Source organism: Chrysochloris asiatica, unplaced genomic scaffold (assembly GCF_000296735.1).
Source record: "Chrysochloris asiatica unplaced genomic scaffold, ChrAsi1.0 scaffold00015, whole genome shotgun sequence".
NCBI lineage: Eukaryota > Metazoa > Chordata > Mammalia > Afrosoricida > Chrysochloridae > Chrysochloris > Chrysochloris asiatica.
In genome coordinates this window covers 17,497,207-17,512,517 of record NW_006408533.1, presented here as the reverse complement: position 1 = coordinate 17,512,517, position 15,311 = coordinate 17,497,207, and the positions used below count along the sequence as shown (strand labels likewise).

General features: G+C 38.6%; 1 protein-coding gene across 4 annotated transcripts in view; it reads right to left on the bottom strand.

The window, feature by feature from the left end:
* Positions 1-15,311, bottom strand: part of ELP2 (elongator acetyltransferase complex subunit 2) — a 55,543-nt gene that overhangs the window by 9,656 nt on the left and 30,576 nt on the right. For all 4 annotated transcript variants that reach the window (XM_006835075.1, XM_006835076.1, XM_006835078.1 and 1 more), the window contains 5 exons: positions 10,086-10,274; positions 6,830-6,899; positions 4,367-4,459; positions 4,159-4,216; positions 3,653-3,725 (listed from right to left, as the gene is read on the bottom strand). In XM_006835075.1, the coding sequence (XP_006835138.1) occupies positions 3,653-3,725; positions 4,159-4,216; positions 4,367-4,459; positions 6,830-6,899; positions 10,086-10,274 (483 nt within the window). The remainder of the gene's footprint in view (positions 1-3,652; positions 3,726-4,158; positions 4,217-4,366; positions 4,460-6,829; positions 6,900-10,085; positions 10,275-15,311) is intronic.

Below are 15,311 nucleotides of genomic sequence, written 5' to 3'. Positions count from 1 at the left end.
TGTTGGAAGAAGTACAGTCAGAATGCTTCTCAGAAGCCAGAATGGCCAGACTTCATCTCTCATACTTCAGTCATGCTATCAGGAAGAACCAGCTTGGAGAAGGGCATCACACTTTGTAAAGTGGAGAGTCAGCAAAAAAGAGGAAGGCCCTCTCTCTCTTGCCCTCAATGAGACACTGTGGCAACAGCAATGGGCTCAAACGTAACAGCCATTGTGAAGACAGCACACGACCAAGCAGCATTTCGTTCTGTTGCACAAAGAGTCGGTATGAGTTGGAACTGACTCAATGACAGCTAATAACAAGAGAAAGACCACCCTATCAAGTGATCATCCAAGACTTGGACAGTTACTGCACTACAGAGGAAACACATATGGCCTACAAGCACAAGAAGATATTAAAAGTCATTCATAAAAAACCCCACAGTCACTGAGTCAATACTGACTCATAGAGATCCTACAGGACAGAGTAGGACTGCATCATAGGGCTTCCAAGACTCATAGAGTCTCTAAGGCTATAAATCTTTATCAAAGCAAACTGACAACATCTTTCTTTGAGTGAGTAGCTGGTATCTACTGGGTTAGCAGCTGAGAACTTAGTCACTGTGCAACCAGACCTCTCCTTCATGAATCATTGATAAAATACCAATTGAAATATTTTAACAAACTGATGTAACATTAAAGCACTTACTAATCTATGCCAAGAAATTTGGAAGACAGCTATCTAGTGGCTAACCCACTGGAAGAAATCCATATTTATGCTCATTCTAAAGAAAGATGACCCAACAGAAAGTAAAATTCATTGAATATCATTAGTATCACATACAGGTAAAATTATTTAAAAACAGTTGTAGCAAGAGGGAACTGCCAAAAACAAAGAAGGAGCTGCCAGAAATTCAAGCTGGATTCAAAAGAGGAATGAGGAATATCACTGTTGATGTCAGACGGATCTTGCCTGAAAGCACAGAATACCAGAGAGATGTTTACTTGTGCTTTATTGACAATCAGTGGCATTTGACTGGATCATAAGAAACCATGGATAATACGGCCAAGAATGGAATTCCAGAACACTTAATTGTGTTCACAAGGAACATGTCCATAGACCAAGAGGCAATTGTTCACACAGAACCAGGGGGGCTAAATGGTTTAAAATCAGGAAAGATGTGGGTCAGTGTTATACCCTTTCACCACACTGATTCTATCTGTAGGCTGAGCAAATAAGCCAAGACACTGAAGTATATGAAGAAGAATGTGGCATCAGGATTGGAGGGCGACTCATTAACAACCTGCAATATGCAGATGACACAACCTAGCTGGTGAAGAGGACTTGAAGAACTGCCATGTGCCCAGTAATGTCAATCCTAAGAATTTATCCTAAAGAAATGAAAGCAGGAATGCAAACAGAGACTTGTACACCAGTGTTCACCGCAGCACAATTTATAAGAGCCAAAGAGCTCTGGTAGCAGAGAGGTTACGAACTGGGCTGCGACCTGCAAGGCCAGCAGTTTGAAACAACCAGCTGTTCCGTGGCAGAAATATGAGGCTTTCCGCTCCCATAAAGATTTACAGCTTCGGAAACCCTGTACAGGGTCACTGTGAGTAGGAACCAACTCCACGGCACATAACCACCACCACCACCACCACCACTGAAGAGTGGACACAAATGCCCATGAACAGATAAAGGGATTAAAAAAATGGGGCATACCCATACAATATTACCCAGCCATAAAGACAAATGAAGTCAAGATATATGCCACAACATGGATGAATCTCAGAATAATTATGCTGACTGAAAGAAGATAGACAAAATAATAAGAGTACCTACTATCTGATTCCATTTATATAACATTTTATAATTTTTTTGGTATGAAAATATACAAAGCAAAACATATGCCAATTCAGTTATTTCTACACTTACAATTCAGTAACATTGATTACACTCTTCAAATTGTCCCTTTATTTTTACTTTCTTTTCCCAAATTATTATCCCACCATTAACAAATTCACTGATCTCCTAAGCTTCTTATCGAAACTTTCAAGTTGCTGATGTAAATTGGGTTTACCATATAGATAAACCCATTGCCTTCAAGTCGATCCCAAACCAAGTGATCTTATAAGACAGAGTAGAACGACCTATAAGGTCTCCAAGGTTAGAATCTTGTTAGAAGCAGACTGCCACATCTTTCTCCCATAAAGCGGTTAAACAATGCTCCACTAGGTTTCTTTGTCCCATCCAGATACAGTCCTTAAAATGAGTAGAACATTCAGGGCAGACATTCTTATACTCATGATATAAAATTTTAGAAACTGCAAATTAGCAGTTTCCTAGGGATAGGGTTAGGAAGGGCTAGGACTAGGGGCAGGAAAGAGGGCGTAACATGGAGCACAAGGGAATTGTGGGAGTTGATGTGTATGTTTATTATTTGATTAGGATGATGTTTTCACAGTATACCCATGTCAAAACTTTTCAAACTTGAGCACTTTAAACATGCAGCTTATAGTATGCCAATGACATCTAGATTAAGCTGTTAAAAACAATGTTAGCTTAAAAACAGCGATGCACGTGCTTGCTAGAAGTGGGCCAATCTGAAAAGGGAACGATTATCATTTACATAATTGATAGTGCCCTATGATAAAAACAAATGCATTGCTGCATAGCGCCACAATTGTTCTTGGTTCTGAGACCCACTCTTCCCAAAGGTCTCTTCAACAAGGAACCCTCAGTTCTGTCCTCAGAGGGGACTAACTGGGGGACGTGGTACAACAGCACACAATGTATCTTATGATGACCCTCAATACAAGCCTGTGGCAAAAGCAAGGACACAGTGCTCGTTTAGGTAGGCAGCTTTTATCTTCATGTTTAAAAAAAATTTCAGAAAATTTAGAAAATTAAAAATGTAGAGGAAATGTGATGGCTTCCAACCCTTCAGACAATTCTCCATAAGTGTTAACTCCCTCCATAGAATGTGGATAGGATGTGAGGGTGATCTGGCTACCTAGGTGGGTAACTCCTTCCTCCTTCACAGTTCCAGGTGCAATCCCTCCTGAAGTCTCAGGCTCTGTTGAAGAAGACAGTCTTCCGTGATAGAGCACTGTCCTGAGATCAAGGGTATATGAGCAGCTGTGCCCCTCCATACAAATCCCTGATAGAGTGTGGATAAATACTGAATAGTGATCAGTTTCATTCTCTCAGGAAATGTCTGAAGTGTACTATTCTACAGTATTTGTGGGGTGATGGCTAGCTGAGGGCCCTGCATGGGCCAAGGGACTACATTTACTTAAGGTGGAGTCAAACATATTCTCGAGAAACAGATGATCTGTACATCAAACTTCGTTGTCTCGTTTCTCTGGGTCTCCAGGACTCCAATTATACTTAGCACATTTCATGTATCATTCTAAGGCACCTGATTCAATCAGAGTGGAAGGCATAAATAATCTCAAGCCATATGTTTAAGAAGAAGAAAAAAGAAAGAAATGAAAATGAAATAGATTTAAAATACAACTATATGTTCTGTAGGGAGAGAAGGAGAAGACAGATTGAGAAAGCAAGGCTCAGAAAAAGCATGCACCAGTGGCCTACATCACGCCCAAGCTCTCTGGAGTATGATGACCGAAATACATTGTGACAACTAGAATAAAAGGTAACACTGCCTACCTTACAGGCTGAGGCAAGCAGAGTCTTTGAATTGCTACAAGCAACACAAAATATTTCATAACCATGTCCATAACTACAATTAAAAAAAAAAGAAAATATATGACCATTTTATTAGTAAATATACTGAAAATGTCAAAAGGATATTATTTCTGCTAGTTAACAAAATTCAAGAATATCACATTTTCACCTGGAAACTGGAGAAAAAGCCCAGTGTCCTAAACATAATAATGACTCATTCAAACAATCAGATTAATGAACAAGTTTCACCTCCCACTGAGTAAAACAAACTATGAAATGGTTTGATGGGGTCCCAGGAAAGAAATTAAATGCATAATGACATAAGAATCAACATGAGATTTGGTTCTTGTCATTTATGTAGCAACACTAAAGAACCTAAGCATGGGGTAGCCAAAAGGCAAAGGAGAAAAACGTGTTGTAGAGGAGGGTAGGGGAAATCACATGTTACATCAGAATCACACAAAAGCACTAAGTACAGTTTAACTTACACTTTTTGAACTTCAGGCCACAATGTATTCTGCAAAAGATGATCCTCGGTGGGAGGTTCTATAACAAATTTATAGTATTACAATTATTTTTTCAATTTATATGTAAATTAAAAAGTGAATTCTAAATCGTGTATTTAGGTCAGCAGTGACAGATATCATACTATGTCTACTAGTGATTTTATTAAATGAGCTTTTTGCCATATCTTACCAGTAAGTACGGACGGTTGAAAGGCCAGCTGGTGATACTCAAAACCAGTACTAGTTAACAGTTCGTCTTCATCAGAAGGCTGAGTTATATCTCCTAGTTTAAAGAAATACAACATCATAAATATATCTTTTTATACCCTATACTTGTGCCAAGGTAGTGTTGTAGGATAAGCACTGAACCACTAACCTCAAGGTCAGCAGTTCAAAGCCACCAGCTGCTCCAGTGGAAAAAGTTGAGGCTTTCTGCTCCCGTAAACATGTACAACCTCAGAAATCCTATACAGGATTGCTTTGAGTCTGAATTAATTCAACGTTCGTGAGTTTGGTTTTTCTGGTAGATGTGTGCCAAGATCAACAAATGGAAAGTAGTGGTTCTGGACTTCAATTACTTCCACATGGTTCCAAAGCCAAGGGTTTTTGTCCAAATGCATTTCTTGGAACATTAGTCAATTCCATAAATTCCTTTCTTTTTTTTGACCTAACATTTCCCACACCTTTTCATATTTTTCAAGTTACCCCCATTAACATCCCATGGTTGTAGTGCTCCATGAAACACACTTTGTGAAAGCTTACCTATTTTGGTGGTCTGCATGTGTATATAGTATACATATCATACAATAAACACATTTGAGGGATTGGATGCATGTATTGTGATTTTGTTTTAAATCACATGCAATATACAATGGCAAATCAAAAAGTATTCTTACTAGGGTTCCCACACCTGCATGCATGGATTTATTCCAAATAAATCACTATTAAAACATGTCTCTGTGATCAGTGGTTGGCTGCAGACAAATTCTCTCAGTAATACATTTGTATTCATCTTCAAAAAAGATCCAATCAAAACAGTGGCTTCTGAGGAGCTCTGTTGGGCCAGTTACACTCAAGGCAAAGAAGTCAACACAGAGGTTATGGTGACTGTCTTTTGGGACTCCAAAGAGGTCATCATGACAGATTTTCTTGAAGAACACAGGACAAACACAAGGGATGGGCTTACTATGAAGTTTTTTGTTGTTTTTTTTAAATCAAAAGCCACATTGGTGAGAAAAAAAGTCAGGAAAGTTGCACCCAGGAATTTTTCCCAACTGACAGTATGCTTTTTAATGATAGCAGAGCTGTCCTAGAAAAATTTTGTTGGGAAATCTTCCCCATCCACCCATCAGCCCTGATCTTGCTCTTTCAGTATTTTTTTGTTCCCCAAACTCAAAGAACATTAAAAAGGAACATAATTTGAGTCCCTAAAGGATTCCAAAACTGCTCTTTTGGTGTGCTATAGGTGAAAGAGCAGAGTTCTTCAGGGAAGGGCTAGAGATGGAAACACCACCTTCAGAAGTGTACAGACCTAGATGGAGAATATATTGATAAACAAAAGTTTCACATTCTGTTGTTTTTGTTTAATAAAAGTTTTTATGATTTTATAGCAATATTTTTTACTTACCTAAGTATATTAAGCACAAGTCATACAAATATATAGATTTGTATTTTTATTTGAAAACAGTTGTGTGTTAGCAGAGAAGCAGTGACACCAGAGATGGAGGCAGAGGTGATGGCACAGAGAGATAGAGCTGCTGAGGACTCTAGACTCATAGGAAGAGAAAGGCTGTGTGCTGATGACTAGGAGGCAGGTTTGCACAATGTACCCTTTGGTTGTTTAAATGATTATATATTCCTGAATGTTTTTGTGTATGTACATCAATAAAACAAACAAACAAAGGGAATACAAGTAAATATTGTTAAATGATGATGCATGGAGGGGACTGCAATCACTGCAGTGAAACAAAATGATAGTATGGGTGCAAAGCTGATGCTCTCCGATATAAACTGTCAATCAATTCACAATAAAAGCTGAAAAAAACTGTGTTTTAGGTGAAAGCTTAAATAGCATATTAGATTCCCACGTAACAAGTTTCATACACATTTTTCCATGGCATTGGTTACATTTTCCACAATGTGTCAACATAATCATTATTTCCATTTTGTTTGTTTTGTGTCACGCTTCTGGTCATTTGTTTTAGGGAAAGTTTTGACTGTTTGGTCTCACGAATTTGATAATTTAAGGGAGCATAGTACTCACAGGTGATACTGTTTACTGTATATGTCACTAGGAATCCTGATGTGGTGCTGTAGAATAATGTATGGGACTGCAACATCAGTTTGAACCATAAGGTCAAAGGTTCAAACTCAACAGCCACTCCTCGGAAACCCTATTCAGGGTCTCTCTGAGTCAGAACTGATTCGATGGCATTTAATAACAACAGTGTTGCTATGGAGTCCTGGGGCAGTGGTGTAGGGTACTGGACTGGCGTGGTACTGTTAAGGTAGGTAATGCACTGGACCTCAAGGCTGGCAGTGGCTTCAAACTCACTCCTTAGAAACCCTATACAGGGTTGCTTGAGTCAGAACCAACTCGTCAGTCATCAATAACAACATCAATTTCCATGATTTTTGGAGATTAAAGACTTACCCTGAAATACAGCTTTATTTGATAATCCCAAAGCAGGGACAGCAGCTCCTTCTGGGAGATCACCATCTTGCTGGAATAAAAAGGTTAAGTTTTAAAAGCTAAGAGCACTATAAAATTTGTGCTAATAAATGACAAAGTTTAAAGACTACCTGGTGCTGATGTGATGTCTGTCCAGCCTTTCACTTCCTGAACCAACAGATTCAATGCTAAGCAATCATTCTCCAAAAGACAGGCCTCACCTAATGCTGAAACCTTACCAACCCACCAAGTCAGGCATCCTTACATCCATGAGCTCAAAGAACAACAAGAGCTGAATGGATTCCACTGTCTGACAAGGTCTGTAATGAGCTCACTTTGGACAAAAAGAGCTGGAAATGGAAGGCTCAGAGTTCCACTCCCAAGAGGGCTTCACAGACACATCCCCTACAATGCTCATGCAAGTAAATATTTCCCAGAAAGAACCAGAATGCATTTGAATAACTTTTAACACACATTTCATTTGAAGCAGTAATACTGATAATTTGCTGACACGCTCTACTTATATCAAAACTGTCATATATATATAAATACTAACTTAAATTTCTGAACTAGTACTAGAGATAAACAAGGAGAATGCAGACTACCATCAACAACAGCTACCCAGGATGTTTACTTTAAAGTTAAGTAGCAGTCCTACATATCTACCCCTATACTAAGTATGGGAGCAAAACCTAAAATACAGCAAGAGGCTTTCCAGCCTATAGGATTCCTGTATTTTAGTACACAGAATGTAGTAAGTATATACCTGTGAATGTAAGCCTCCTATGTAATCCTAAAACCATATTTCAATCCCTAGAACTGAGAGATTCTGAAATTAACTGCTTCTTCACTCCCATATACCTGGCTATATAGTAGTGGGCAAGGAACTGTGGTATGGCAGTGGTGGTTGGAACCTACCCATTGCCTAGAAAATCTTATTGGGGAGTTCTACTCTGTTACATGGGATCACTGTGAGTTGAAAACAGACTTGACGGCACCCCACAGCCACAACATAAAATCACACAATCCAGACCTCTGTGTTGGTCTCATTCTCAGAGTCCACTATTAGAAGACAGAAGCAAAAGAGTCTTAGATCCTCTTCACATAATCAAGAAAGCCTGACGTGCTAGCTGCTCAGTATCGACTCCAGGATATTTAGTTTGTTTCATTTCAAATTACTCTCAAATCACCACTTAGTTTCCAGTCTTACCTAGATAGGCTGGTGCTACTTCAGAGTCTATGTGCTCAAATTCATCCTGTCCTTCTTGTTAGGTGCCATAGACTCAGTTCTAATTCATAGTGACCTACTGCACAGCAAAACGAAAACACTGCCCAGTCCTATGCCAACCTCACAATCACCACTATATTTGAGCCCATTTTTGCTGCCACTGTGCCAATTCATCTTGTTGTGGGGGACTCCCTCTTTCTCTCTGAACCTCCACTTTACCAAGCATGTTATTCTGATAAAATGTCTTAAGTATGAGAGACAAAGTCTGGTCATCTTGACTTTTAAGGAATGTTCTTCCAACACAGATTTGTTTGTTTTCTGGAAGTCTGTGGTACTTTTAATATCCTTCTCCAATACCATAACTCAAATGCATCAACTCTTCTACTGTCTTTCTAATTGATTGTAAAACTTTCACATACATATGAGGCTACTGAAAATACCATGATTTGGGTCAGGCGCACCTTAGTCCTCAAACTGACATTTTTGCTCTTGAACACTTTAAAGAGGTCTTGTGCAGCAGATTTGCCTAGTACAGTAGGTCACTGTAACTATTCTTGTATTATCTGAGAGTGTTCAGTGGCTAAACATTCGGAAGTCTGCCTTTCCATCTTCCTAGTCTGTATTAGTCTGGAGCTCAGTGGAAGCCTATCTACCATGAGCGACCCTGCCGGCATTCAAAACACTTTTCAGCATCATGGTAACACGAAAGCCATCACAGTAAGAAACACTGACAGGCAAATTCATACTGCCCCCAGCTAATTCCTGTCATTCAAAAATGCTTTCCATCATCAATTTCTTTGTTTAGGAATTATAAATCCCAGTGTGAACTATGCCCATCTCCCAGGGTCCTTAGCCATCTGACGTCCCGTCATACTCTCTTCCTGTCTCTATACACGCTTCCCTTTGAACTAGCACCCTATCTTGCCCTGGGCTGTCTTGAAAAGCAAAACCAGTGAAATATATATATACACACACACACACATATATATATAGATAGATAGAGAGAGAAAAAAAAAAAAACAAAAAACAAGTTTATATCAAGGAAATGGCTCACAATTGTATAGTTCCAGGTCCAGGTCCCCAGTGGAAAAGAGCAAGCTTTTCCTGCATGTCCTTTATACTGGTAACAGGCAAAACACCCAAGGAAACATCATTCCAATTGATTGGCAGCTCATAGCCAATCATCATAAAGTTAACTACGCTGTATTAGATTTCACCATGGGAAGAATATCTCAACTGCTAAACTACTGGGAATCCTGGCCCAGTCGAGTTTACCCAAAGCCCTAACTATCACACACCCCAACAGCTCTTGACCCCCAAGTGCTCTTTCTCTTCTTCTGCCTATTAAAAGCAAAGTTCAGAATTAAATATGTGATCCATCTCTATGTGAAGAATAGGACCATATGATGCTCACATATATGTTTCATAACCATCTTCCTATTTTTCCTTCTTTCAAAACTTGTCACTTAATGTATATTGTTTATATTCAATACATTTTTATAAGAAGTTTAATTCTTTTAAGGAAAGGGGTATAAACATTTGAAAAAAAAAAAAGCACTTATCCTTCTTAAACATTTTCTCATTACTCCAGTAGTGACTTCTTCCTCTATGAAATTTAGCTTGGCACTACAAAAATTTAGCAATCAACTGAACTCATATAATAATTACAGGTAATTAATTACTCTACAGCAAGATGGTAATCTCCATGAAAACAGACCCAACTTTTATATTCTGTTTATCTTAGGTATAGAAACAGCAACTCATGTCGACTGATACATTCATATCTTAATTAAAATTTTAATGATGCTTTACAGAACCTTGGGATGATTTGTTATACAAAATTCCTGGTTTTAACAATTAAATCACTAAATGTCAACAGTATACACAAAAGTTCGTGAAGCAAATAATTAACTATTTGACTTCCTTTCTGCCCATACACTGCACTTACAGCACATAGTCAAATTTTTAAAGTTTAAATGAACAGACTAGATTTAATTACAACATACTCACATTACAAAGTATATGATTCAGTGATTGGCCTGTAATGGCACAAAAATTTTCCACAAAATTCCGAGGAGCAGAAAAAACTCGAAGAACTTTTTCATCAGCACCAGATACAAATTGGAACCGGTTAATCATGGCTAAACATTTCAGGTCATATCCATGTATCTGAGGCCTTGCAATTTCATGCCAAGTCACCTGGGCATTGAAACAGAATTAAAAAACAAAAACACATTTCAAAAGCCAAATTCTTTTCAACAAGCAAAACAGTACACTAAAAATTATTTACTGCATTTGCCATGGAAACTTGACCACAAGGAAGATTCGTCTGTGTCCCATAAACAGATCCCTCCTTTGTACTGCTCACTGGTCTTCCCTGAGACAGTTATGCCACACTGGTTTTCCAGTCACCTACTCATGGACATTTACGGTTTCATTTTTGGCTTTTACCAATAAAGCTGTTATGAGCAAATCTTTGCATGGATATAGACTTCCATTTCTATTGGACGTAGTTGTTGTTAAGTGCCTTGAGTTGGTTCTGACCCATAGTGACCCTGTATAGGTCACTTAGGAGCCGAAAGTCTCATCTTTATCCCAGGGAGGAGCAGTTGGGCTCGAACCGTGGGTTTGCAGTCCAGTGCTTATCATATGGAGCCACCACAGTCTCTTCACTTGAATGTTATTGTAGATAAGTGCCTTTGAGTCAGTTCTGACTCACAGAGACCCTTTATGCGGTTTCCAAGGAGCAGTTGTTGGGTTTGAACTGCCAACTTTGTGGTTCGCAGTCCAGTGCTGATCCTACAGCACTTGGATCAATACCTATAAATGGAATGGCTAGATGAATTATGGTAGATATATACTGCTGATCTTTGTCATTTCCATCTTCCAAGTTGATGAATTCACTTGGTCACTAATAATTATTTGTAACTTCAAAATCCATACTTGCAGTGCTTTCACACTCATATCTGGGCATGTGCTTGTACAGAGCAGTAGAAAGCTTGAACTGCTCAATACACCTGAGGTCAGCATATAATGGCAACATAGGAACGAATATGTAATTCATATGCCTGTGTGCTGCTGGTTGATAGTAAACACTACAGGACAGAGTAGAACTGCCTCATAGGGTCCCAAGCATCTTCACAGGAGCACATCACCAGGTCATTCTCCCAGAGTAGCTGCTGGGTTTGAACTGTCATCCCTTCCATGAGCAATGGAGCACGTCAGTCATTGCCACCAAGGCTCCATGTCTGTTGTCTGCTGTGGAAGAAATACAAACCATCAACCTTTAGGTCAGTAGTCAAACCATTTGTAAAACCGTTTGTGCCACCCAGGGACCTGGAGTGTTGTTGTTAGGTGCTGTTGAGTGGGTTTTGACTCACAGCAACCCTATGTATGATAGAACAAAATAGTGCCCATAAACTTTTTGCAGCCTTGTAAACTTTGTAGATATTTCCTTCAGATTTGACTTGTGACCTGTCTTTTCATTCTAAAAATATCTTTGAAAGAGCAAAGGTTTTTGGTGAAGTTCGATCTATCAGGTTTCCCCCCACCCCCACCCCCAAAGGATTATGAATAGTCCTGTAGGATAAGTGCAGGATTGCTTAACCACAAGGTTGGTTGTTCAAATCCACCAGCTTCTCCTTAAAAATCCTAGACAGGGCCATTATGAGTTGAAACCAAGTCGACGGCACTCAAAAACAAACCTGACTAGGAAGAGCCCTGGCAGCCTAGTGGGTTACAAATTGGGCTGCAAACTGCAGGATCAGCAATTCTCTACTGGACAAAGATGAGGCTTTCTGCTTGTACCTGTAAAGATTTAGTCTCAGAAATAGCACACAACCACTATCACCACCACAAAGACATACTGGCAACATGTCAAATCATCAAGAGCTACAAAACCACTCCATGTCATTTGCCTTCTAAGCAATTAAATGCTTAATCAAAATCATGTGTATTGATTGACCGTTATCTGGCAGAACCTCAGGAGTCCTGGTGGTGCTGTGGGCATTGGGTTGCCAACCGCAAGGTCAGCAGTTAAACCTACCGGGACCTCTGTAGGAGAAAGATGAGGCTGAATGCCCTGTTAAGATTTGTAGTCTAGAAAATCTTGTGAGATGGAATCAACTCCATGGCAGTAAGTTTGGTTTGCTGGTTTTTTTGTTTGGTTTACCTGAGTTAGTCATTTTCAAAATTACAATATGTAAAGTCTCACTGCAAATCACCATTGTTGTTGTTGTTATGTGCCGTGGAGTCGGTTCCGACTTGTAGCGACCCTGTACAGGGTTTCCGAGGCTGTAAATGTTGACAGGAGCAGAAAGCCTCATCTTTCTCCCATGAAACAGCTGGTAGTTTAGAACTGCTGACCTTGCAATTCGCAGCCCAATTTATAACCACTACACAGCATTAATAAGGTAATATTTATAATGGATGGTGATGGCGTTGTTGCTAAGTGCCACCAAGTTGGTTCCAACATTGTGGTTCAAACCAACCTTCCAATCCAGAGCATTATTCTGATTTTGATGATTGTTTTTGTTAGGTGCCATTACGTCGGTTTTTAAATTATCTTTATCAAGATTTTACTTGCATGTGACATTAATTATACTACCCAATGAGTTCTGCATTCCGTTGGGTCACCTTTTTTGGAATGGACATAAATATGGATCCCTTCCAACCAGCTGTCTTCCAAATTTCTTGGCATAGATGAGTGAGTGCCTCCAGGATGCATGTTTGTTGAAAGATTTCAATTTGTAGTCCCCATCTATTCCCATTGCCTTGTTCTTTGCCAATGCCTTCAGCGCACCTTGGATTTCTTTCTTCAGTACCACTGGATCTGAGTCATATGCTACCTCTTGAAATGGTTGAACATCGACCATTTCTTTTTTGGTATAGTGACTCTGTGTATTCCTTCCATCGTCTTTTGATGCTATCTGCATCATCCAACATTTTGCCCACAAAGTAATACTGAAACTCAAGGTTTGAATTTTTTCTACAGTTCCCTCAGCTTCAGAAATGCTGAGCATGTTCTTCCTTTTTTTGGTTTTCAAACTCCAGGTCTTTGCACATTTCCTTATAATATTTGACTTTGTTTTCTCGAGCTGACCTTTGAAATTTTCTGTTCAGCTCTTTTATGTCCTTATTTCTTCCATTTGCTTGAGCATGCTGGAGAATAAGTTTCAGACATGCATTCTGGTCTTTTCCTTCTTTCTTGTCTTCTTAATGACTTTTAGCTTTCTTCCTGTATAATGTTCTTCATGTCACCCCACAACTCTTGTGGTCTTTGATCTTTAGTGTCTAATGTATCAAGTCTGTTCTTGAGATGGTCTCTAAATTCAGATGGGATATGTACAAGATCATATTTTGGCTCTCATGAGTTATTGATGATCTGTTTCACAGTTTATCCCTGGGCCTTGTTTTGGCTGCTGATATGGAACTTTTCCACCATCTCTTTCCACAGATGTAGTCAATTTGATTTCTGTGCATTCCTTCTGGTGAGGTCTTTTAATGTTGTTTATAAAAGGTATTTGTAATGAAGAAGTCATTGGTCTTGCAAAGTTCTGTCATGGGATCTCCAGCATCATTTCTATCGCCAAGACAATATTTTCCGACCACTGATCCTTCCTCTTTGTTTCCATCCTTTGCATTCCAAACACCAGTAATTATCAATATATCTTGATTGCATGTTTGATCAATTTCAGACTAAAGAAATTGGTAGAATTCTTCAATTTCATCATCACTGACTTTAGTGGTTTGTGTGCAAATTAAAAAAAATAGTGGTATTAACTGGTCTTCCTTGTAGGCATATGGATATTATGCCATCACAGAATGCATTGTATTTCAAGACAGATCTTGATATGTTCTTTATGATGATGGACACAAAGCCATTCCTCTTCAAAGTAAACCACGTGACTGTCAAGATTCACTATGGCAATTACCAGTCCATTTCAGCTCACTACTGCCTAAGATATCGATGTTTATGCGTTCCATTTCATTTTTGACAATTTCCAATTTTCCTACATTCACACTTCTTACATCCCACATTCCAATTATTAATGGATGTTTACAACTGTTTCTCTTCATTTTGAGTTGTGCTCCATCAGCAAATGAAGATCCTGAAGACTTTACTCCCTTTGCATCATCACAGTCAACTCTTACTTTGAGGACACAGCTCTTCTCCAATAGTATTTTGAGTGCCTTCCAACCTGAGGGGCTCATTTTTCCCACTATGTCTGACAATATTCTGGTGCTCTTCATCATCATGTTTCAGTATTCAATATTCTGGTGCTGACAGTGTTCCACTACGTTTTCTGTGACAACATATTCACAAGTAGTCTGTCTCTCCTTCCTAGTCTCGCTTCATCTGGAAGCTCAGCTGAAACCTATCCACCGTAGGTGACCCTGCTGGTATTTAAAATACCTGTGGCAAATAGCTTCCAGAATCACAGCAACACACAAGGCTCCACAGTACAACAAACCGAAAGACAAATGGTGGGATTACGATGATAGGGAACACTCATGCCGAACTCTAAAGAAGATTAATTCATTCCTCTAATTAGTGGGCTTGTATAAAAAAATAATTGTTTAATTATGATTATTATGTTTGGATTTTATCAATATAAATTTTGGCAAAATTTGTATTCTTTCTTGTTATAGATGTATCTTTCTACATCATAGTCTTGATTTTCCCTCTATACCAGCAAACTCTAAAATAGTTACTATTTGGCCCTTAACAGAAAATGTTTAGTGAATCCGGCTTGAACCTCTAGAAGTTCTCTGTCAATGTATGATTACATTTGAACTGGAGAGATACACAGAAATAAGGAATTGAAAATTAGGAGAAACATTGTTTTAAGAGGTGGTAATACTGAATAAGTATTTTTTATTAAATATAAAGAAATAACCTTAAATATTAATGAAATTATCCTTGTGTAGTAAAAGTGTGAGTAAAAATTTTTCTTCATTCAATTCTGGTTTTTATATATTTTTCTTTAAAATATAGTAAAACTGCAGCTAAATATATTAAAAAAAATTTTTTTTTTTTTTTACCATTAAGTACAGCTTAGGCTCCAGGACAGATGATAATATCAACATAAATAGACTGTTAGAAATTAAGATTATTAGGAATAAATCTGTTATGACATTTCAATTTCTACATAAAGTCAAAACTATGTTCTTAACATCTTTGGATAACAACATTTGAGTGCCCTTTATGAACCAGACATTGTTTATGTGCTTCCA